At 32.5% G+C, this 26491-nt stretch overlaps 2 protein-coding genes across 4 annotated transcripts; both read right to left on the bottom strand.

The window, feature by feature from the left end:
• Positions 1-1228: 1228 nt before the first annotated feature.
• On the bottom strand, positions 1229-6263 carry LOC133677517 (interactor of constitutive active ROPs 4-like). 3 transcript variants are annotated; one of them, XM_062099600.1, is made up of 3 exons: positions 5844-6263; positions 3450-3506; positions 1229-2552 (listed from the first exon to the last, which is right to left on the bottom strand). In XM_062099600.1, the coding sequence occupies exons 2-3, from the start codon at positions 3461-3463 to the stop codon at positions 1448-1450; spliced, it is 1119 nt and encodes a 372-aa protein (XP_061955584.1). In that variant the 5' UTR covers positions 3464-3506; positions 5844-6263; the 3' UTR covers positions 1229-1447. The 3 variants fall into 3 exon arrangements, with proteins under 3 accessions (XP_061955584.1, XP_061955592.1, XP_061955590.1); XM_062099608.1 differs by lacking the exon at positions 5844-6263 and adding an exon at positions 4203-5201; XM_062099606.1 differs by lacking the exon at positions 5844-6263 and adding an exon at positions 4095-4180.
• A 10845-nt stretch (positions 6264-17108) lies between these two features.
• Positions 17109-22549, bottom strand: LOC133668451 (E3 ubiquitin-protein ligase DA2L). The gene is made up of 9 exons (XM_062088312.1): positions 22309-22549; positions 21561-22003; positions 21147-21198; positions 21014-21059; positions 20780-20861; positions 20526-20670; positions 20339-20426; positions 19772-19838; positions 17109-18126 (listed from the first exon to the last, which is right to left on the bottom strand). The coding sequence occupies exons 2-9, from the start codon at positions 21750-21752 to the stop codon at positions 17527-17529; spliced, it is 1272 nt and encodes a 423-aa protein (XP_061944296.1). The 5' UTR covers positions 21753-22003; positions 22309-22549; the 3' UTR covers positions 17109-17526.
• Between the last annotated feature and the right edge of the window lie 3942 nt (positions 22550-26491).

Raw genomic sequence — 26491 nt, 5'->3', positions numbered from 1 at the left:
ATTTCAGTAATAAAAAAAAAATCTTGGTTGAAACCAATTTTAGCCATGAAAACGGGTGGTTTTGGTGTCAATGAATTCCTTTTGATAAAGAAAGTTTATACAAGGTGTTTTTTTTCCCTTAAACATGCTTGAAATAGTAGATCTAAACTTGAAAATGTTTTTGTTTCGGGTTGATTATGAGTTTTGAAGCTAATTTCTAAGTTGTTAGATGCTATAAATATATTTTAGAAGGTGTTTAATGTTTTTTTTTTTCTGTTTTTTCAGGTCATAATATGGTTGAAAATTGGTTTCTCTTGGTTTGAAACTGACCAACCTAATTTTTCAGTGACCGAAGGTTGTTGAAATCTAGACAGTTCAGGCAACGCGTCGCTTACTATTTTATTTTTCAAAGCATTAAGAGGTGGTCAATCCCTTAAAATTTTTTTAAAAAAATAAGGCCCAAGACAACCTCTTAAAATGTTTTTTAAAAAATAAGGTCCAGGCGTGTGGGCTGTTTTAGGCCCACACACCTAGACCTTTTTCTAGAAGCCCATGAACTTTGGATTTTCTTCTCATAAAAATTGGGTCTCTTTTGTATTTTTATCCATTTAAATTATATTTTTTTCTTGTTTATTTTTCAATTTCATTACTTGATATTTGATTAATTATTAATTTAATAACATAATTTATTACAGTTTGATTTTTTTTTCCAATCATTTTGATGTTTTATTTTATTTTCAATCACTTTAATATTTTATTCATTATTAAATTTATAGGTGTCTATCTATTTTAGATCAAAAATCAACCACACACAGCCACATCAATTTGTAGCAGCAAAGTAGCTTTATTGGTAAAATCTCATGTTATATCAAAATCCAAATCCCTTATCAATAAAAAAGGTTCAAACCTGTCGAGTTGTCATTGTAATGTACACCTCGATACAACCTGTTTGAGACGAGTTATCATTGTAATGTAACTTGCTGTTGTTGTTATAGTTATTTTTTAAAATATTTTTTATTTAAAAATATATTAAAATAATATTTTTTATTAGTATATCAAAATAATCTAAAAATACTAAAAAAATATTAATTTAAAACAAAGAAAAAAATAAAAATTTTTCAAAAATATTTTTAAAACGTAAAAACAACAAGGCCGGACCACAAGAAAACCATCAAATTCAATCATTCAAAGGGGTAGTTGGGTGTTTGCACTATGCAGTATCCTCTTTATCCTCATAAGCTCAAGTATCTTAAAAAAGAGTGAGGTCTCCACATATTTTATTGTGAAAGTTTGGAGGATTCCCAGTTTCACCAAAGCAACAACATGCTACAAAATCATCCCTGGAAAGGTTTAGATAGCGTAACTTCAACATATATAAACATTGACAGCAAAATGTGAAATGGTAAGCAGCCATTTCCTTACCAACACAATAAAAAAAGGTGGATCAGGATTTCAACAACCTAACATCTTATTTCTGGCCCTTCTTTTTCCACAACTCTCCAAACTTCTTGATCCCAGAGCTCTTCCGCTTCACACTACCAAAACCATCGTCCAAATCATCAGCCATTCCAGGTGATCCCACGAAACCTGCATACCCTCCTGCTGGTGGCCCGAAAACACCACCAAAGTGCTTATCCATGGAGCCACACCTCTCTGGAATCCTTCCACTAATCTCCACTCCCCCAGCGAGAACTGCAGCAGCAGCATCTGCTGCTTTTCTCCACTGCTCTGTCTGCACTCTCATTTTCTTCATTTCTGTCTCCAATGCTTCGTTCGCTCCTTCGGCAGCTTCCAGTTTCCCCTTTAACTGGGCAGCATTTGCTTTACTTGCTTCCAGCTCTTCTCCCAATTGGCCCAGCTTCAAGGACACTTCCTCTTCCTTGGATTTGGCAGATGAGATGTACAAATTTGCTTCATTCAGTTGATTCTTCAAGTTCTCATTTTCCATACCAAACACCTCTAGGTCCTTTTGCTTCTCTTCTAGCTTGGTTTTTAGCATATTTATCTCATCATCCTTCAATGCCAGGTCATGAAAAGACAGCTTTTCTGGCTCTGAAATCACTAGCGGTTCAGCCGGTATATCAGTTGGGTTGTTTTCTTTTTCTACCTGATCAAGCAAGTCGCCACGATCAACCTCGGGCTCAACAGTCTTTTTCTCCACTGGAACTTCAAAAACATCAGTTTCCAGCTGGTTGTCTTCAGAAACTTCATCTGCTGAGTTGCTATCTGCTTTTTTGGAATCCACCTCTGGCTCTGGAACAGCACCTTTCCTGGCTTTTTTCTCCAATTCTTTTTGAGCTTCTTTCTTTGCAGCTTCAGCTGAAGCCAACTGCTCTTTTAGAGTCTTCAGCTCTACTTGTGCTTGGCCAAGCTGAGATTCTAAATCTGCAATGCGGGTTCCAAGCTTCTTTTGGTTTAATGAGTCAGGCTGGGAGCCTCTTGGGGAGCAACGGTCTCCTAGCTTCTCTCTTCGATCAGCTATAGGTCTATGATGCAGTGGGTCGGAATCAGAGTTAGATGTCCTAAGTGGATGTGAGCCTCGAGGAGACTGCCTTTGAGGCATTTCTGATCCTCTAATTATCATTGAAACAGAAAATGGAAACCAAAATAGCCATCAGACATTTTTGACACAATGAATTCGTAAGTTACTGGTAATATTATAGCCAAAATCAAAATGAACAGCAACTTCATTTTAAAAAAAGAAAAGAATTTAGACTGTTAATGCATGCCACTTGTAATGTAATGCGACACTCACGATGTTCATTGTAAATTGAATTGATTCAAGACTACACTGAGGAAAAAAATTGACAAGGAAATGATAGAACGAATCCAAAGTGATTGAGGATAGAGCATCTAAAGGACGGGTTGAGTAACCCTACTAAAGTATGGATATTATTTGCAGCTGCATGCAATCAGGAAGCCGAGTCAAACAATTGTTAAATAGCATAAATTCATTCTACTTGATTCGTGGTTGATTTCATCATTTTATACCATACAACAACAAAGCCTCAACCTGAAACTAGTTGGGGCATTTCATGCCATCCAACTGAAATAAAGTAGGTTTCTTCGATGACGCCTAGTTCCTGAGAGATAAATCAATGTATTGTCATGGTTTAAACCAAGCTACTAGTTTAACAACCGATGCTTCATGTTATGATTCTGGCATAAATCAAGAGTTTTATAATAATTTAACCTTGCTGGATGAAATGATAGTAGATTTGGATATCCTATAGAAGAATAGAATTTTGCAAGTACAATCACATCTAAAAGTACATATAAAGGCATCAATACACTCTAACAGAAAAATATGCCTGTAGCTTTTTAATTTGCTTTAAAGCATGTTATAAGTATAAAGCAAGTAAAATCTCTTAATCCAAATAACTTGAATCAACAGTTCAATCAGGGCACGCGCATGCATGTGTTGTCAAAACAGTATATTGATAAATGATAGCAGGGTAATGTTCTCTGACCTTGATCTCGGCATTGAAGCACCTAAAGCAATGTTTGTTCAAGAGAGCTGGAAGCAACTGTCATTGGAAATTTGTGTTCTTAGCACTTAATATGCAAACAGAAGGGAAACTTAAAAAAAGAAAACGAAAAAAGGAGGCTATAATGAAAATGATGAACAAAATATCAGTCCAATTATAGGTGTAAGAATTAAATCACAATTTGTAATAAAAAATCCAGTGACCTCTGAGCCAAGCTCCAGCAAGCTATATTTCAAGCTATTTTTACAGGATGTTAACTCAACTCTTCCTAGTTAACCGTAAAAGGTCAAAGCATGGGCTTGTGAAGCATTTAAAAACTCCCCTGTGAAATGAAATAAATCCTGGCTTCACATCTTAATTTGTTCCATGAGCTATATTCTAGGGGGCACAATCAAGAAGAACGAGTGTAGCATCACAAATATAATCAAATAACTTGGAGTAGCAATAGCATTTGAAAAGGCCAACTTCTTGTGACGGTAAACATTACATGAGCCTACGTCCTTGAGGACATACAAGAGCCTGTGAAATGATCATTACTAAATAATGCAGACTTAAGCTTGCTACGCCAACTTTAATGTAAGAAAACATAATAAAGAGAACAAGTGTATATGCCCACACAACATTGACCTGGCCTAACTTGACATGTTGCCCCAAATACACCACTAGATTTCCTCAGGGAAAAAAAGAAAAACACTGCAATGAGAAATCTGGATCACCAAAAGCTGGAAAACCTACAGTTAAGAAACAATAAATGGAGTACTGTGTTGCATTATTAATATCTCATGGTCCATCAAGAGAAACGGATGTAGAATCATACATTACATCCACCAGACACAAGTAATGAAGAACTAAGATAATCCAACCACCCCAGACAGGATTTTCCATCTTTTTATTTCGCAGGAAAAGCTGGTAAAGAGGTGACAGTTTTACTTTCCACATGGTCTCAACAGGTCCACAATATGCACCTATCAGGGGCCTGTTAATCATTATCATTGGGACCCTTTAATGGGAGCAGTTAAGATATCAACTTTACTTCAAATAATTATAGGTAAAGTATAAGCTCTCAAACCACTTGATCAAGATAAAGATCGAGACCTGCCATTTTCAGGACCTAGCACACAGTTCAAATGCCGAGCCAAGCATGACAGAATTTTACTGGAAACCCTGATGAGATGATACCAGTCTACGGAGCAAAGCACATTCATATCATTTGACTTAATTGATTTCCATAGTCACATGATTTCTTTTCTGAAGATTTCCATTCCTTGTTACTCGTAGTCAATCCCTGAATACTAACTAGGCTACACAATTGAAAAAAGTACCATCCATTCCAACTTTTACAAGCACCAAGGCCGCGATATCCTGCCAGTGTGCTTTGTTTTCTTGGACAGTGCAAACGCAATCTTTTAACCACTCCTTTTCACTATCCATATCCATCAATCAAAATATGCCTTCCCTTTCACCTTAACTGCTTTTTTAAAAAAGAGAGCTTCGAATCTCAACTTTGGCAGGGGTATTATTGTCCTTTCAGCCCCATATCTCTTCCACCTCTTTTTTTTTACAGAAAAAAGGTGAAGGATGACAACAAAGAAACGTTAAATAAGCAACTGTAAGGTGTCAGAGGAGGAGGGACATGCTCTGCCCAAGAATATTTCTAAAGACAAGAAAAGGAACATACCACCACACGCGCCACCGTGCACGTGTTGGTGTATTACAACTTCAAAACTAGACATTTTTTAAAGTGAAAAAATAGTGATAAATAGTGATAGTGTTGACTCAATAATTCAAGACACAATTTTTTTTCTCTCGGTTTATTAAAACCAAAGAAATAAATTCAAACAAATCAAAGTACCCAGATAGATCTGAAACAGCATTCATGGATTCGCATGTTTGACCCATTTAACATCTCAACATTGTTTTTTCCTTAAAATGATCAGATGGGAAAATACAAATTATAGATACCCAAAACAGGTGTATGTGTAAAATGAGTGTTTGGTTGCCCAGAAAAAAACATGGACAGACTAAAGCTTGAATTTTATAACAGATTGAATTGTGGGTACTGGGTAGTGATGAGATTCCAAAGCTTCGCTCTTCTTATATTTTCTCTCTCGAAAACCAAATGGATCATAGTTAGAAGGGCAATGGTACTTTGTTGGTACCAAAATATTAAAAAAAAAGAAGAAAGAAGAAAAACTCAACAAGCTAGCACACATGATTTACAGAAAAACAGAAGGAAAAAGAAGAATAACAATGAGATCCAAAGAAACTCCTTTTGTTTTGCACGTTCATCAACTACACCTACATGCATTGTTACATACAAATAAATTGCTTTGCTTCTCAAAAACAAAAAAAAAAAACAAAAAATGAGAAACTCACCTTGGTATCTATCTGAATGCAGAACTAGAACTGTTCCTTAAACCAGTCAGCTCCTCTTGTGGGTTGTAAGAGAGACAGAGTATTCATATAATCAATGATTCCATGAAACACCCTTTGGTTAACAGGTGTAGAGGGAGCTGCTTAATGTCAAAATTACGATACTTCTTTTTTCAAACACAAACACTAAAGACAAGGGAGTGGTAGCCTAAAAAAAAATATGAAGTTAGAGAGAGGAAGACAGAAGTTTGAAGTTTGAAGTTTGAAAGAAAGCTGGTACCAATAAGTGAAGGAAAAAAAAAATAAAGAAGCAAGGTGACAAAAGGGTAATTTTTAAGGGAAAGGACGAGTGGGCAGTGTGATATGGTGATAATAAATGCAATAAGATAGTGGTGAATCTTTGGAAATCCAACCTCTATCTCACCTCTCCAAGAACTCTTGTCTTTTTTTGTCTCTTTTCAAAGTTCAAACCTTTTTTTTTTTCTTGTCTTTTTTCAACTCCACTTCTAATACTGTTCTTAATAGCAAGTCCTTGGAGAACGTATCCTTTTTCCCGCCTGCAGTTAATTATCATGTTCTCCAACTTAAGTTTGAAAATTTAATAGTGAAGTGTTGAAGAACAAACAAGTGATCAAGCATTAATATTTCTGTTTACTTGTGATTTATAGAAGAATTTACACTCGTGGGTTTATTTCAGCTAACATTACATGAGAAATGCACAGAGGAATTTTATAATTTGAAGTGCACCGGAAGCCGAATAGAGATGGAAGTTTTCATTTTATTTTACAAATAGAAAGGTATTCTAAGATCCTCGAATGTTCAAATTAAAGAGTTTGTTTGCATAAAAGCAGCCTTTTTATTATTATTATTATTATTATAATACAATCAAAAGACTTTAACAATTTTTTATATATATAAACACGCAATAATTCTAAATATTGGGGGTGTACGGTTGTTTTGTTTATAATCAATTTTTAAAACTTCAATTTTCAGTCATCATTTGGAACAGCCTTTTAATGGTTTTTCAATGTTTTTGCATTGAAATCACTTTTAACTTAATGTATTATCATTATTAGACTATATCATTCATTAGCAGTATGTCATGGGTATTTTTTTATATATAAAAAAACATATAAGATTTTGATATTATTAACATTTTTTTCTAGTAAAAAAATTAAATCATATGAGTTGACTCGATAGAACTTGATTCATTTGATGAGTCCAAAAATAACTGGTAAAAATATAATTTAACTCAAAAACATTAGCATCTTTGTTTTAAATAATGAGACAAGAATTTATTGAATCGATTCGGGTAAATCCAGATTAACTTGTCAAATCTTACACTTGAGTCATGAGACCATGATAACCTCATAGAAAGCAAATCGAAACAAGCTATGAAACTCAATTCCTAATCAACCTCATGTTAAAGAACAAAATTAAAAAAAAAATCTATTAAAAAAAGAACAGAAAAATCATGAGTCAACTCAGAACAACTTGTCAAACCTTCAACCTGGATTATGAGACAGGGATAACCCCATAAAAAGCAAGTCGAAACAATTCATAAAGCTCAATTTTTAATCAACAAAATATTGAAGCATGAAATTGAAAAATTCAATTAAAAAACAACAAAAATTACCTAATTAACTAGAGTTAACTTGTCAAACTCATGTTCTGATTCATGAGATCAGGATTACCATATAGAAAGCAAACCAAAATAAATTATGAAACTTAATTATCAATCAATCAAATATTAAAGGATGAAATTGAAAAAAAATTTAAAAAGGACCAAAAAAAGACTTGAATCAACTTGGACTCAGGTTATGATACTGGGATAACCTTAAAGAAAGAAAATGAAAACAAATTACAAAACTTAATTCTCAATCAACCTAACATTGAAGGATGAAATTGAAAAAAAAACAAAACTCAAGTCAATGAAGGTTAGCCTAGAAAACTCACAAATCGGGTCATGAGACCAAGATAACCTTATAACGAAATTAAGAAAATCAATTAAAAAATGAGAAAAATAAAGACTCAAGTCAACCGAGGTTAACATAGAAAACTCATGACCTAGATCACGAGACTGAGATAACCTAGAGGTGAGCAAAAAAACTAAAAAAACAAGAAAACCTAAAACAAATTACCGAAAAAACTGAATCATGAAAAAAAACTAATTAAACCAATTAGAATATTTAAAAAAATATTCGGTTCAGTTTGATTTCAGTTTCATAAGCTTGACATCGAAAAACCGAACTGAAAAAATAAAAAAACCAAACCAAATCGAAACCAAGCTCATTAGAAAGTCCAAAAAAAACTCCAAAAAACAATATAGTTTTTGGTTTTTAATATAAAATAACCGAACCGAACTGCATCAAAACCAAACTGAACATAACCAAAACCGGTCGGTTGAGTTTTGATTTTTAATATAAAATTACCGAACCGAACCGAAACTAGTCGGTTTAAACCAGTTTCAATTTTATTTTTTATATTTTACAAAATTTTGGTTTGGTTGTTTTTATATATAAAAACTGAACCGAACCGAAAATGATCACCCCTAAAATAACCTTATAGAAAGAAAATTAAAACAAATTCTAAAACTCAATCCTTAATATACCCAAAGTTAGAGGATAAAATTGAAAAAAATAATTTATTCATAATATTTTAGATTTATTAATTTTTTAAAAAATAAATTTAGTTAAACAAAAACAAAAGGAAATAAATATCCCTAACATCCTATGGTTTGGTCATAATTGCACTTATCTACCAAGTTTTGCAAAATTACACAATGCATTTTAAACTTTATACGCTCACTAATACTTAATATCCTCGCCAAAAAAAAGTCAACAAAAATTACCTAATTATTTACAAATTTATCATTATTTTTCATTTAATAACTAAAATGACCTTATATTAAATATTATAATTTTTTCCATCAAATTTTTTTTAAAAAAAAACATATCCACCAACCTCATCTTTTTTTCTCATTGTTGGAGTTTCAGCTACCTAACAATTGAATAATGAAATGACCAATCTGGTAGAAATAGAAGTTGTAACATTTTTTTAAGTCAAGTATCTAACACATAATTGTTATAAAATTTTAATCCAACCCAATTTTAGGGCAAGAAAACCCCATTTTAGGGCAAGAAGTCCCTTCAAAGAGTATCCTAATTATGTTTCACAAATAAGGCAACTCCATCACCTATATTCACTTCAAAAACTTGGATCTAAATGGTGAAACCAAATTGGGACACAAATGATCTAAGAGCTTTTACTAAATTTTGCTTAGATCTTTAAATTTCTTATTTTTCTTATATAAAAAAATTCAACCTAGATCTCTTTCTCTTAGTTACAAATCTCAATCATTTGCTCTTATTTATAGAAATTTGAAATGGAGGCAAACTCTTCCTAGTCTTACATAACAATTATTCGGAAAAAAAAGAGAAAACAAATATTTTTTTTCTTAAATATGATGACTAGAGAGAAAATGAATAAAAAAATAGAACGAAATGCTTGAGAGAAAACATTGTTCACCATCTTCCACAACTAAACCCTAGCCATCAAGACCACAAACTCAAAACCTAGCCAACACACCACCTCCATAATCACCTTGTTATACCTCCATACCAGTCTTTCTCCCTATCCAAACAACCTAACACCGAACCACCACTTCTCCATATCCATTATGACAACAAAAAAAAAACAATCACCTTACTATCAAAACTGCCACCATTTTCCCATTTCACAAACCACCACTCATAGTCGAAAGCTACTGCCACCATTTTCCTATCTCATAAATCACCACCCATAACTGAGAGCCACTGTCACTCTTTCCCCACATCAGCAATAACTTAGCTTTCCCCCCATCAAACAACCATCTCCACCAAGCCAAAGCCAAACACCGTTGTAAACCCATGTACATCACAGTCCCTCACCATAAATAAATCAACTAATAGGTCTTTATCCACTGTCACTCTTTGCATAAGTGCAAGTATATTTTGGCTCACCTTCACCTCTCTCGATAATAAACCCAAATACTCCTAACCCCTAAAAAAATCCAAATACAAAACCAAATCCACCTTCTCCCACAAGGTTTTAGGTTGAAAACCTATTTGTTGCCTTAACTATCTCTTTAAAAGCAAACAATTGAATTTGCCTAATTCACTTGATTCAATTAGATAATACCCAGAATTGCCCAGTCAATTGGTTTTTTTAAAAAAAAATGTTGGATGTAGCCTTTAATAAATTCAACTTGGTTTATGGACAATCGATGAGATGATTGAAAAAAATAAAGTTCTTTCTAAGCTTTAGTTTGGGTTTTTTTAGTTGTTTTTAAGATATTGAAATTGTGTTTGGAGGAGAATGTTGGGGGTAATTTCTCCAAAACAAAAAATAAAAACAAGGCAGGCCCACCTATTTAGGCTTTATTAAAAAACCTAGGCTCATGCTTGAGGTTTTTTATATTTTTTTTCTTTGGAGTCATATGCTTTCTTTTTTTTTCAAAAAAAAAAGAACTGGGAGACATGTCACAAATCACCACTCATAGTTAACTTGTCACTTACTGTAATATTTTTCGGTCACTTTTAGTGATTAGAAAATCAAGATCTGAGTTTTTTTGTCATAAAAACCTAATTTTCTTGTCATTTTTACCGGAAAACAACTCAAAAATACCATAATAACCTACATAAACCACTTACTAACCCCAAAATCAATTAAAAAATAATCAAATAAAAAAATTTAAATGAACCCTGATTTACTTTTTTTCAACATGTTTATAAGAAAAATCTATTACCATCAAACCACTCTCGTTGAAAACAACTCGTTGACATCAACATTTACCTTTTTTATTGTTTGAAGGTATCCAACAGAGAACTCTCTTTTCTCTATCATTTTCAATGATTTTTTGTTATCTCAAATTAAAAGACTGAAAAATAAATAAGATAAATTTTTAGACTAAAATTACAATTCTAAAAACTATAGGAACCGAACAAACAAAGAAAGATAGAGGGACTAAAAAGAACGTTTTTCAATGAGTTTGAAATTAACCATGGAATTTTTTTCTTATTTAACGCTTTGGTCCTATTTTGTTAATTTTTTTCTTTCTCTAGTAAATACTACAAAAAATGGTCAATAGTTGAATCTAGAAGATCACAATTAAAAAAAAAAAAATTTGAAAAAAAAAAGGAGTTATCATGAGAGACACGCCACTTCAATCTCCTTAAAAAAATATCATTTATATGAATTCTCTCATTTGCCCTTACCTTAACCCACGGGGCTGAAAGCAATTCTCTAAATTCCTCATTTTTAAAAAAAATAAAGTTTTATAATATGTATGGATATATTTAAATTTTCTTTCATATGCTATTTTATCACTTTTTGGACAAAAATGCCTCTACAATCACATCACTATCTGAAAAAACTAATTTCTAAAAATCTAAAAAATGAAAAACTAATTTTCCAAAGGCAAAAGGAATAAGACTTGAAAAGCCAAGAAAAAACCTAGAAAATCTTAAAGCATAAAAAAATGTCTAAGAAAATAAAATAAGTTTTGAGAACATGGATTTTATATATTTTTTAGGGTTTATTTCAATGTTTTCTCGATGTTCCAAGTTTTTATTAATATTCCAATTTTTTCAATTTTTGTGGCTATTTTAATTTTATTGTTTTTCTAGGCATTTTAAGTTTTGATAATTTTTTAAAATTAATTTTTCATTTCTTATATTTTGGAATTTTTCTTTTTAGCAACTTAAGGGGCTTTTTTGTCTGAAAAGTGATAAAAAGATGTATGGTAGAAAATATGAATACACAAAAAATAACCATATGGAAGTGCAAGACTCTTAAAATATATATATAGGAAAAATACTCTCAATTATTTAAATTATTTCCTTTCATCTAACACATGATAAGCATTGAATTCGTGTGGAATTATTTGATTATATAGTTGAGTTTGGAGAGATCAAGTTAGATTAAAAAGTAATCATTGTGATCTCTCAAACAAGACTTCAATGTAGAGGTGAGCAAAAAAACTGAAAAACCGATTAAACTTAGAAAACTGGAAAAACAAATAACCGAATTGTGAAAAAAACCGATTAAAATTTTGAAAAAACTAATCGGTTCTGGTTCAGTTCGATTTCAGTTTTATAAGCCTGAAACCGAAAAAACCGAACCGAAAAAAACCAGAAAAAACCGAGCCAAACAAAAAAAACTAAGTCAAAACCGAGCCAAACTGGAAAAACCAAATCGAAACCGGTCGGTTTGAACCGGTTTTGGTTTTTTTTAAAAAAAAATTGGTTTGGTTAATTTTTTTTTAATAAAAATTGAACCGAACCGAAAATGATCACCCCTACTTAAATAAGATTTCTTCCAAGAAAATCTATAAAAAAACATTATAAGATGGCATATATAGTTAGTTTGAGGGATTTTGGATGAAGATATCTTTGTGATTTTCTTGAATTGAATTGAGAAGGGTGAAATTAGTTTTCCTTATTTTTACTATTCCAAGACAAACATTACAAACAAGTAGATAAATTTTACAAACTCGACCTTATGGTTTACAGCTTTGTTTGAACTCATGAGCAAGGTTGTCAAACTCGCGAGTTAACTTGTAAAATCATCTGATTTTACGAGTTAACTTGTATATACCGTGTACAATCGGGTTAGAAACTTGAAAACCAACAAACTCAGTCCAACTCGATTAAACTCGGTCAACTCGATTAAACTCGGTCAACTCGGACCGAGTTTACGAGTTTGACAAACTCTTCAACTCTATGTGTGTTTGTTAACTGACAAACTCTTCAACTCTCTGTTGATCTCTGTGTTCATCTCAAACAGAAGAAAAACACCTAGACTTGGAGGTCCAGAGAAGATTACTAGAAGCAACATGGTTCCAGCTACGAGAGACGATGACACATCGTGCCACATTGCGAGCATCGAGGTTGTTCAAAACCCTCAACATCAAGTCCCTACCAAGCAGATCTAATGGGTCTTGAGTTATTACTTATAGGGAGAGTGAGAAGATACAATAAAGGGTGGTGAGTGGAGTCGGGGGAGAGAAGATGAGAGAGTGCATCAAGGGTAGTTGATTTCGGTGATGATGCTACAAATTTCTTGATCAAACAGTTAGTAGCTGAAGTATCTCTTGTGGCAACGGTGGGCATTGGGCAATACTGCAGAGAAGAAACGCTGAGCTTGTTTGCTAATTGCTGCTAAATATTTAAAGTTGTTCCATTTGGTTGATAAATTCAGAGGTGGTGATGTTGGCTGTGAAAGATAAGGTAGTGGACTAATGGTTGTTGACTATAGTTGAGGTGGTGATGTTGGATGTGAATTGTGAAAGAAATTTTATTATCATTTATGTTTTTTTTTTTTGTTGTGTTGTGAGATTGAGATGCATTTCTGCCCATTGCTTTATGAATAAAAAACATCAATTAAGAAGGAAAGACATGAGAAAAACTGTGGATTGACTTTGTGAGTAAAGTCATAGAAACTGATCCTTAATTATTTTTTAGGTTTTAATTAATTTTTAAAATTGTTTTAATGTATTAATATTAAAAATAAATTTTAAAAAATAAAAAATATATTATTTTAATACATTTCAAAGTTAAAAACATTTTAAAAAACAAGTTTATCATATTATTAAACAATCGCTAAACCCCACATTAAGTTATTATTTACTACTTGACTGAAATTATTAATATATAATTTGTTAAAATATTTTACTTATGATTTTACGATTCGAGTTTACGATCCGAGTTTATATTGTATGTTCCATGTTGTGTCAAAAAAGTATTTTTAACAACCTTACTTATGAGTTTATCATACACATTAGAGTGTTATGTTTAATATTTTAATTGTTTATATCATGATTCATTATAATTAATACATACTTGTTTGAATTTGTTTGATTTTAGGTTTATGTAGAATACAACCATTTATCAAGTTATATTTAATAAACTTGTTGATTAAAATTAATTTTTTATTAAATAAAATGATAATAAAAACAGACACACATATAAAAATAATTGAATAAAATAAAAAGAAAAAAAATATTATGCAAGACTGCATATATTATAAATATTATCTAAAAATAAATATTTTTTATTTTTAAAAATAAACTTAATCTATATAAAATACAAAAAAAAAATTATAGATGAATCATACTAATCTCTTAAAACCTTAGATACATACAATATAAATAAACAATAATCCCTACTTAGGAAAAAAGGCTAAATAAGCTCAAAAAACACAAAGAAAGGGCATTAATTAAAATATAAATTTAGAAATTATTTAAAAAACATATAACAAAGTGTTAATTAAAAACATTAAAAAAAAAAGAAACAAGCCATGTACTAAGTTTTAAGTAAAATCTTCTGTGTGCTTAAAGAAATATATATATATATATATATATATATATATATATATATATATATATATATATATATATATATATTTGTTGGGTGCACATGTTAATTAGTGGTAACTATCCTACATGAAAAAGAAATTAAATGGAAATTTGTTTCCCCATGGTTGAGCAAAAGAGATAAGCTACAAGCTTTGGATGATGCACTCAAATTGTTAAATACTTCCACTAGATAAGCTGATAGAACTATATATTTACTCAAGTATTTCTTTTGTCAATTGCATATATTAAATCTAAGAGATTCATTAACAAATATCCAAAATACCTTTGGTCTGAACTAATGAATAAGAAATTAAAAACATTACTCTAACTCATTTCTTGGTTTTATCATAAGTTATTTAATAAAAATTAATTGAATTGTGACTCAAAATTAACAATTATTTAACACAAGTTATGTTATTCCTAACCTTAATCTATTTTTTTATAGGAAACTTCATAGTAATTTCTTTCATTGGAACGTAGATCCACAGAATCATGAGCAGCATAAGAAATAAAAAATTCCCTCCCATCCCAAATCCCTACCCCTAAAACCAATGCATAATTGATAACATTGTAAAGAAATGGGATAACATTGTAAAGAAATGGGATAAGGCAAAAGCTGGTCTAGCATGCCTTGAATTGGTTCGGAGGTCAAAAACAAATGCCAACACTTAGCGGTGGGATGAATCACTTAATTTATTTTTCTAATCTCACTCTAATAATGGATCAGAAACTTATCATTAATGTTATTATACTATGGGCGAATGGAGGTAATACAGTCCTCAAACATCAATCATTTAATGAATAGCTTACGGAAAATAATGTCAACAAGTTTCGTCCATATCAAAACCATGTGCAAGAAAGTTTTGTGTGTGCGCGCGCGCGTGTGGAATTTTTTTTTTTAATTCAAGGAAACCCCATCCTCGGAAAGCGCACTTTGTGGGCCCAGGTGAGCGAGTAAAACCCTGGCTGTTCCAAGCTCTTACAAGAGGTGCACGCTCTGACTCGAACTCAAGACCTGCTGTGCAAATCTCAAACCCTTTGCCACCACGCTACACCCATTAGAGACATGTGTGTGGAATATCTTAAGCCAATTTGTGTATATCAAATTAAATCTTTATATCCTGAATAAAATTTACAAAACAAGACTTGTATCATATGTTCTATGACCATTAATATTAGTAGAAAGAAAATTAAACTAGAAACTATATAAAAATCATATATCTTGTCCATATCAAAATCATGTGAAAGATTTTTTTTTTTTTTGATATATATAGGATCTCACATTAACTTACGTGTATCAAACTAAAACTTTATATTCTAAATAAGAGTTGCAAAACATGATTTATATCATGTGATCCATGACCATTAGTATTAGTATACAAAGAAAATGAAACTAAAACCATATAAAAAGCATATCTCTTGTCCTGCATTCATTTAACCATCTTGGCCACCACCCATTTCATTGTTAATGTGAAAGAAAGTTGAGCCTCCCTTGACTATTCTTGAGACATACCATGTGGGGTGTAAATGATTGTTGATGCATCTTCAACTACTCCAATGCCCTAGCTCATGAATCTCCTTCTTTATCGTTGTTAGTTCACACTGACCGTACCCACATCTTTGAAGATGCCGGGGGCTCATGATCCAATGGTCATGATTGGATCTGTCATGAACATATGATCTTGAGGATTGAGAGACAGCAAATTTATTTCAAGAAATAGTACAATTTAACCTTATTTTAGAGGAGATACACAAGTCCTTGGTCAAAATCACAGTCGCAATCATTATTTAAACTTATCCCACGTTTTTCTATTGCATTAATTCACAAGAATGCTATCTCTATGCATATGGTCGATGCTCAATCTCAATATATATTAGGTTACATGAAGCTTCAAAGTCGTTCGTACCACGGTACCAGGTTACTCACACTGATTACCTTCACACGCAAAGAGTGAAGGGATTCACATGGCCTTACTGGAGTAAAGAAGAGCCTGAGCATGTCTGATAAGATTAAACCACGATCCCTGGATATCTATCAGAAAACCACCGCCAAATTTATGGTAAAGGCGTGTTCCGTCAGCTGATGAGAATGGATGATGAAAAGAGATAGGGCTGCGATTTCAGGAGGAAACAATTTCTACCCTTCATATACAAACCAAACATCGGTAGGGTTAGTACAGGTGACGAGACTCTTTCATCTATTAATTTCTCCAATTTCCCAGAAGAAGAAGAGCAAAGGGAATATATATTACTAGAAAATTGATCGCATAGCTGGATGACTCCCTAATTCTCTTGCACTCTATTCGTATCATTTTGATCTTATGGGATGCTCGTATCCCTTCACGAGGACAAAGATTTGATGATTTCTTCCCAACATCATCCTCGTTTCTATCTAAATCCTTTCCTCACAAGCCATTTGCATTTTGCACACCCGGCGTCCACTTTAATGGATTTGTTCTGTGTGTTTCATATTCTTAAACTCCTGATACTTTCAAATCTTATAAGCACGTATATGTTTTTGTAAAATTCGATTATTGGGGCCTCGAAAAAGGTGTGAGAAGTTCCCTGCGTCGAAAAATCACATGAATGCAATGTTTTTGGCACTCGAGGCAAATGATGGGCTAGGCAGTTCCTTTCCTTCCATCAATCCATCCCTCTAGTTGCTGCATGAATCTTTCATCGTGTTCCTTTCCAAATTCCAGGCACAGTAATGGCATTAGATTATTGGGGACTTGAGACCCAAGGATCCAGAAACACCTCTACAAAGACACATCAATGGTGAGCAGATTAACATGTAGTTCCTTTACAGCACTGTAAGAAGCTGAGAAACCAAATAAAATCTAATCTTCCATTTTGGTCTGCACTCCGATAAATTGAGCAAGCGCATCTATTCATTAATTGTGGAAGAATGAAACCGTTACAGAAAAGATGGATGCCACCTAAAATTCTGTACAAGTGAATGTGATGATTCCATCATTAACTGATTTTGCTACCCTGCGAATCCTGAACAAGCTAAGAAATGATATAGAACCATGAAAAGAAACGACCAAGAGACTTCAAATCGTTATGTTGTACCATTATCAAACAACCTTTCATTCACTAAAATAATACCTTTTCCTTTTAACAACTATATGTAGTGATATGAAGTGCAAAGGAGAGAATCTTCGCTACCTGGACCATTTAGCCAGTTGCAGGCACACATTGTGCACTGGACCTAGCTCAGTACTGAGCTAGCTGCAAAGCCTTAGCCAGCATCATTTGTTTGAACTTTTTTTCGCCTATACCTGAAATCTATTGCCATGCACTTTGGGGCCCACTAGTCATAGCTCGAGCCTCAGCAAGGGAAACAGCCATGGCCAGCATCATCTGCTCCTCAAAACTCTCTGGGATGGGTCCAGAGACATTCTGAAAGCTTCCTCCAATTTCATCTGTAGGCGGTGGTGGAGGTAACAGGGAAGAAATTCCACCAGCATCTTCTGCAGTCTCAGAACTTGCATAACTGGTCCCAGCTTCAGCAGCATCTGATCCACGATCTGCACCCCATTCCCCATCATCTCTTGTCACAATCATCCTGCAGTCTGGCAATACATTGCTAGAGCTCTGTGCAGGCGAGTAATTGTCTGCATCCTGCTCAAGCCTGTTGTAAAAGCTACTAGTGCTTGGAAGCATGTTGAATGATGGCATATTTCCACTACTGTGAACAATTGATTCCCCACCAGTCTGCTGACGCTCAGCGAGAGCAGCTATAGCACAAGCAAGACCTCCAGAAGGGGATGATGAAGATCCAGCCAGTGGTGGTGCCATCGCTGGAGTCACATAGCGTGCTTCCATGGTATATTGTGCAGGAGGTGCAACATCACCACAAAGTGGATTTTTCTGTCTTCCATTTTCCTGGAGCAAGGTACAAGCTCAAATCATTTGTCACGACCAGGAATAAAACAGTGTCAAATCTCCCAGGTCCATATCAGACAACAGTTCAGTTACTAAAGAGCAAACAGAACATTTTTTACATCATGCATTGTATGAACACATGTCTGCATAGAAAAGGCCTATCAACCTCATCCATAGATAAAAGCATGAACTGTCAAGAAAGCTTTATTTGACAAAAATATACTTGTGCTTGTGATAAAGGGGAAAAAAAGAGAACAGAACTGGACTCCCAAACCCGAGTTTCTCTAGGACAAATATGAAAAAACAATGTGCAAAGAGTATTCAATATCACAGCAAGGAAAAATACACAATGCAATACAAATTTTAATTTTCAAGAAGAGGGAAGTCAAAAATCATTAAAGCAGTGTTTTAGGCACCAATAAGACATATTTGTAAGCAGCAACTCTTTTTATAGCTTCAATTTGCTTCCATTTCAGATATCAACTTCTAAAAAAAGAACTGGTTTTTCTGCTGAGGTAAGGAACACTAGATTTATACACTATCAATACTGTCATGTTTCTCTCTCTTTTTTGTAAATCTTTTTTAAATGCTTCCAATTTCATTGTATCTCTAATTTTCCTTTGTTCACTGGGCTGACATCTAGATGCACATATGCATAAGAACCCTGCTATCATATAAAAGACAGATGACTATGGATACCGCCCTCTTAAGGTGTTTACAGATGAGAAGAAATGTTAAGTCACAAAGAAAAGCTCGAGGTGATTGTATCTGATGAAACATAATGCCATGGTGGATGGGGAGAGAGGGATTAACTTAAATCAGTTTGAAACTAGTTATAACTGATGACAGATAATTGAATTGTTAGGCAAGAGCATCTATTTACTTGATAGATCTAACTTACTCTCCACTTTGAATTTTCATTTTAATAATCATCTCTCTATTCTAACAAATTTAGGTGACGTGTAATTATTATTATGATTTCTATTAAGGTGCTGGGTTATGTTTTTTTTACAATCATACGAAGTGACTGGCTTTAGACATTATATCATAAGAGTTTTACATATCCAAAGTAAAAAAAGAAAGAAACGCTATATGAAATGCTAAAAAAATGTTAACCCATTTATGTAATCAGGAAATGAAATATGGTCGATTCATTGGGCGTACTAGATATAAGCTACACAAATAATAGACTTGAATAGACACAAAAATATTGATGAATAGAAACCTTAAACCATAGAGATGGTGTTTCTAACGCAGTAAGATGCCTTTGAAATGCTGTACATTAAATTCTGCATCTTTTAAAATTTAAGATTAAGATGATATTCTCTAAAGTGTAAAGAAAAATTCAATCTGCACATCTCTTTTTCTAATTATTATTATTATTTAAAATCTGCACATCCCTAATATTACCCATCTCATTTGATCATAAAGTTGGAGTACAGGAAATCATAATCGCATCCAATCCCTAGATAGGTAAGATGCAAACAGTTATGAATGGTACATGGATAATGCCAGACTAATACATGTGAAAAATCCAATCAGATACTAGAGGTAAGAAAATAAAATTAAAATGTTAGTTTAAACACCTGAAATTTCTTGGTCAATATTCATGTAAGTTGGAGGTAATCAATCAAAGACTGTTTACCTGAATGGAAAGCCAGATTGCTTCCATAACCATAATATCCTCGAGATCCAGGTCAAATTCATCATCCCTATAAATTTAATAAACATTTGATATATAAACTAGAACAATGGCAAACTGAAAGAAAATCAGAATCAGTTTAAGAATGTTATTGAGCCTAGTATAACAAGCTGCTGAACTGGAAATATGGTATTAAATATGCTATTCTGAGTGCTGGTGCTGATCAAATCTATAAAAAAAGGGTAAAACAACAATCAGAGGAACAAGCTATCTGACATCATGTAATAAGGAACTGTTGACACATTTGATTTAGAATTTGAAGTCAACAAACCATAACAAAACTTACAGTCATTCTAACCTATGCCTTCCCTTGATTAAAAAACAAACTCTGAGTCTCAATGAGATACAGCATGCATTGAAGCTTTTGTTTGTTCTTTTTCTAGAGAGACTTAACAGTGCAAAGCAGTTGTGACACTGCTATCTTCTCTCCTTCCTTTCATTCCATCACCACAGGAACTGGTAAGAAATACAAAAATCATATCCAGGGGGGGGACAAGAGACGCAATATACCTGTTCGCTCCAGCATGTGGAGGACGTCTGATTGAGTATTGAGACGAAACGATTTCCCCACTTTCCACGGGAGTCGTATCGGATGGAACTGGGAGAGAGGATTGGAGAGGAGAATAAAAGGTATTACTATCACAGTAACCATGACATAAGCATAGGAGTGGATATCAGAATTTCAAAGAGAGGATACCAGTTGTTGGCCCACATTCAAGCTCCCCTGGTTCAATATTAGCACTTGACGAACTCACATCTAGTCTTTTCTGCATTCTCTCTTCTTCATCCTGAAGCTCCTGCCGTCGCATCCTAATTTTCGCTTCTATAACACGCTGTTCTTCCTGCAGAAAATGAAGAAATGCATATAAATCTCAACCAACATGTGGAAAATATAAGCACACAGTTCACCAAATAACAAAAATTTGGGCTTGTATGCCAATCAAATCTTACAATCTGCTCCAAACCCTTTTCCTCCTTTGTTTTCACACCTCGATACTCCACAGCATAATTTGAGGTTTTGCAAAATGGACATCTGATAACATTAAGTACCCCAAGCATAGAAATATGGCTTCATGAGGAATAAGATGATGACAGTCAAATTAAGCAAATATGCAAGTAAATTAATATATATATATATATATATATATATATATATATATAATAATAATAAAGAATGAAGGATACTGGGTAGGACGAGTTGAATTAGGATTCTTCATCTGCAGAAAACACTCTGGTACAGAGAACACTGATCAAATTGTGTACATGATATGAATAACTAACTTTGCATGTCAAATTGCAGAAATCAATTGGCAATTACCTGTACAAATGCCCTTCATGCAACATCTTGATCGGTTGAGACTCGGATAATACTAAGAAAGAAACAAAACAAAAGTGCCAGATTGGTCACACCAACAATATATAACAGCGTCTAATACCATTCAATCTAAGCTTTAGGAAATCAATTGTTTCTCCTTGGTCAACGAGTAAACAAAGGGAGAGGAAAAAACATGGTATCTTAAAATAATTTTCCTAGGTCTCTCAAAAAGAAGGGAAAGAATCGATCAAATGCTATTTTCTCAAGAAAATATTAATGAGAATATACAAAAAGCAATTCCTTTCTTTTTCTTCAGCTTGGCAAGCAACTAAACACAGTGGAACTGGGCAAAACAAAATCATAATAAACTTGAGGGAAAAAGGACAGGGAAACAAAGATAATGATAGAAATACAGACCAAGAAACAGATTGGGCATTCCTCATGATCATTACAGCTGTCTTCATCCCCTGGAAAACAAGGGGCAAGCTTGGATTCGAGAATGAGCTTTCTCAGCTTTTTATGGTCCACATCTTTATGAACATAGAGACCTTGTGGTCTTGTATACCTCTCATCCACCACTTGTCTCCTTCTCCCCAGCTTATTCCCCATCCAGTAATCCCAAGAATTCCCTTCTACTCAGTTTTTGTTTGTTTTCTCAATTAAAAAAAAAACAAATTAACCATAACAAGAAAAGGCATTTCTCTTCCAATCACTATCTAGGTAAACTTATTTGAAATACATTAATCTGCAACACCAAAAAATTATCCATATTTAAAACCCTATTTCATTCTCTCAAGACAAAATAGACTTTCCCCTCCATTCACTTCCAATTTAAAGCACAAAATCATCACCACAAAAACCTGCAAGAATTGAATAAACACAAAGAAGCAACAAAAATTACTATTTGAAAGAAAGAAACAAACAATCACAACATTCAAAACCCTAACCCTTCATCACATAAAAGCATCCACTATAACCAATTCACAGCACAATTTGCTATTTGATATATTTCGAAACATCTCCAAAGCCCTAGATACTACGAAAATCAGAAGTTCACCATAAAAAAAAAAAAAGAAAAAAAGAAAAACGCTAGCAGTTTATCTCCAAAATTCAAACAAGAAACAGAAATTGAAAGAAACAAGAAGAATTCACATTAAGAACTAACCTGTTCGAGATCTCCAACGTGAAATGAAAGAGAGAGAGAAAGATATGGAGAGATCGAGAGATTTGTAACAAGAAGAGAAACAAAATCAGAACTTTCTCTGATTTATACTTATATACAGAGAGAGAGTTTCCCTTTTCACTTTTTATTTTTAATTTGTTTTCAACTTGTAATTATGGTTATTTTCATCAAATATACACAAATGTGTGTGGGTGTTGAAGAATACACATACGTGACTTCTGTCTCTTTTTTTAATGATCCAACAAGGAGTTGTGTTTTTATCTCTGTTGAATTCTTTTTTGTTAATAATGCAATTCGGTCCCTTGACTCTCCAATTTATTTTAATTTGGTATTTCTATTATTTCCTTTCGTTTTATAAGATTTGCTTTGTAAGTTATTCTTCTTTTTTTTTTTTAATATGGATGTCCGGGTCAATTTGCGTATATTTTGACTAATTTCACGGGCCCTGAAGTTAACCACCATATAAGTCTTCAGTGGCCCTGAAATTTGTGAGACTCGAACTAGTGATCTCTAGAAAGCAAACATAGAGTCTGATCAGTTGAGTTATACTCTTCAGAGTTCTTTGTAAATTATTGTTATTAATATTACTAAGATTTCTTCCGTAAAATATAGTAATTCTTTTGCTTTTATGGAGTCTTACTTTTAAAATTAAAATCCTCTCCCTTGAATAGGTTCAAAAGGACAGAGTTATAGAAACATGAGGTACTGGAGGATGTAATGATAAAAAATTAATTTTAGGGGATCAAATCATCAAACAAAGAAATATTAAAGAGTTGAGGGACCAAATAAATTTAATTTTTCTCTTTTTAGAGTGCTTGGCGATAGATAAAAAGAGAATGAAAGAATGATGTAGAGAAGGAAGGCACGAAAGGGTAGAGTACTGAGCGAGGAAAAGAATCAAAGATCATCATCCATCAAAGTTTCAACTAAGTGGGTCCATGTGTTTTGTAATACTATAAAGAAAGAAACGAAAACGCGATGCTGGTTCGCGTGTAATACACGTGCTGACTGAAATGATATTAGCCAATTTAGGTTTTTTATTACATGTAAAAAGATATTTTTGAATTAATTTGTATATTAATCAAAATTAAATATTTTCTTATAATTTTAAAAATTGTATCTTTAGTATCAACATAATATATTCTAGAAATTTATTTGGTATTAATCTTAACTTGATAATTACTAATGAGAAAATTTAAGGTGGTAAAGATTTAAATAATGATATTTTATAAGTTATTTTTGTTAATTTTAAAAAAATTATAAATAAATATATTTTTAAAAATAGATAATGAATTTCATTTTCTATTTTCACTTTATATTTGTCTTTTCTTTAGTAGATACAAAAGGTAAGTAAAAGGATGTAACTAATTTTCATGTTTTATCTTGTTTATAACAAGAAGGATACGTGTCTTGTTCTTAATACGGAATGCCTTAAAAATTGAGATATTACCTCCTCGCTTTCCATTTCTGCCACACGTTTATTGCTTTGGCTTATTATATTACACATACTAATTTTAATTAAAGTACTAATAATGATTATTTCCTTACTTAATAAAAAAACAACTAGCATGAAAGGAAAATTTATTATAGCCATACACATTTTTTTTATTTACCACTATAATAAAATGATGTTTTTACCATTCACCAAAAAAATTATAAGTCTTGATTTCAAGGGTATTTTAGTTATTTTTACAGTATATTAGTCATTTAATAATTATATAATAATATTTATATCTTTTTTATAATTTTTAAACAATTAAATTATTTAATTAATCCTAATTTTAAAAAATACATATATAATCATTTTTGCCCTTGCAGTCAATGAGAAATGAACAATTCATCCAAAGATATTTTTGTTTTTTCAAATAAGTTTTATGGTGAATCTTATATTTACAGGAAGTAATTTGGTATTTTTCCTTGAAATCTTAATTTTTTTATTATTTAAAATTGTTGGTGCGTGTTTATCACACGTTAGCGCATAGAAGGCATTATGCCCTTTAGATGGTGTGTGCGGCGCTTTCCAGTGATCGAACAAGCACTTTCATTATCTCATTAGATGTGCAACCACTTCCTCTTCTATTAGGTACGATGTGTGTTGATTTTATTCTTTTAATTTCTATTTTTTTACCCTTTTATATAAGTTTTATTTATTTTTAATTTAGTCCTTTAATTTTAATTTGGTATATTTTTTTTCCCATTTAGTCTTTATTGTTTTGATTTTTGATTTTTTTACTAGACCTTTTTGAGAATTTTTTTTGTCAATTTAGTCCTCAATTCTAATTTGTTATATATGATATTTTTCAATTTTTTTCATCTTCTTTTGATATTAGTTTTTTCTTTTGCTCTTTTGTTAGGGTTTTGGTGGTTTTCAATTTCATCCTTCAATCCAAGTTTGTTATATTTTTTTTTTCTAATTTGGTCCTCATACTTCTAATTTTTTTTATTTTGTTATTTTTTTTGTTTTTAATTTAACCTTCTAATAAAATAATTGTTCATGCCTTCTAATTTATTTATTGTTACCCTCATTCTTTTAATTACTTTATTTTATTTTCAATCCTTTCATTTAATTGGGTTTTTGTTTTCCCGATTTTATCATTCGGCATTTGATTTGTTGAGGACTTCTCGGTTTTCTCATGTATGATGATCCGTGTCACGGTTTTTTAAAGTTATTTATAGCATAGCTGTAACAACCTCAAAAAAATTCAATCAATATATATTCGTTTAACTCCTACATAAAGGGTAAATGGAGAAAAAAAAATTTATTGTTAAGTTCACCGAAATTTCTAATGAAATTTCAGCAAAGATTCCCCTATACCGGGAGATCTCAAGTTATCGACAATTTATCCTGCACACAATTATAATCGCATCCCACCCATAATCACATTCATAATTGGTACATTCAATCATTTTATTCATTTGAGAATATACTTAGGACAAATTTTCATTCTCAATTTCCATCTCATATCACATGCATAAGTTAGTAATTAAGAGGACCATTCAAGCACTGGAATTTTATATATAAGCACAACACAGTTTAGCGTTCTGAATATAAGCTATTACGCTATAATTTTTCCAAGTATAGATTAATACATTAATATTCCAAAAACAAAATAATATAAGGAGTATACTATTCTATTCAGGTTACATGTTTATTGCATAACAAAATTACATGAAAAATCCCTAAGTTCCTAACTTATACAAAAGGGATAAGGAACCTAAATTCTACTCCTGACGTGAATAAGAGGGACCTGCAAAACATATATTTTCCATAAAATTAAAAATAACTAAAATATAAACAATTCACGAAAGAAAATTTATACAGCACATTTATCTACTTAAGTCATATGCAATTTCAATACACCACTATCAACCCCTTCTGAGGATTATCCAGTTTATTTCCTTTAACTACTTCTCCCCACATTAGGAAGACTACTACCGACACTAATGACCTCCATTAGTGTCTTTAGTTACCCATCATGGGGTCAACTAATCATATTCATGAAAATGCCGACACTAACACAACCGTTGGTGTCATTAACTATTTTTGGACCGAAATAGTTAATCACTATTCTATGCTACCTTGAGAGGTCCTCGGGTATGCCGATGTCAAGGATTTTTGACATCATTAGCTTTTACCTCGGAAAGCTAATCAAGTCTATAAGTTTTGCCGATATCGACGTCACCCGCCGATATCATTAACTATTCTGAATCCGAATAGTTAATCAAGTTTATAAATTTTATCGATATCGGCGTCGCCTGCCGATATCATTAACTATTCTGAACCTGAATAGTTAATCAAGTTTTATATTTCTCCTCCCACGTACCGGTAATGCCGATGTTAACTAGCTTGGCTAACATCATTAGCCTCCCATATCAAGGACAAGCTAATCAAATTCGAGAAACAGTCATTACCAAAATTTGTTGTTACTGTTCATTTCCTCTAAAAGAACCCATAATTTAAATTTAGTCCTCCATTTCTATTTTCTCATCATTTAACCTTTCCTTTCCCCCTTTTCTTTTCCTCATCAATACGGACTAAATTTTTATAGTTCAATAGTTAGTTAAAATAATTATTAACAAGAGGAGATATAGGTACCGAGTACCTACCTGCTGTAGACGCTCGACTTGCGTTCCCCTATTGTTGTTGTACTCCTCTCGCGGTTCC

The sequence above is a fragment of the Populus nigra genome, chromosome 1 (genome assembly GCF_951802175.1).
Source record: "Populus nigra chromosome 1, ddPopNigr1.1, whole genome shotgun sequence".
Lineage (NCBI taxonomy): Eukaryota > Viridiplantae > Streptophyta > Magnoliopsida > Malpighiales > Salicaceae > Populus > Populus nigra.
This window is presented reverse-complemented; position numbering and strand designations above follow the sequence as displayed.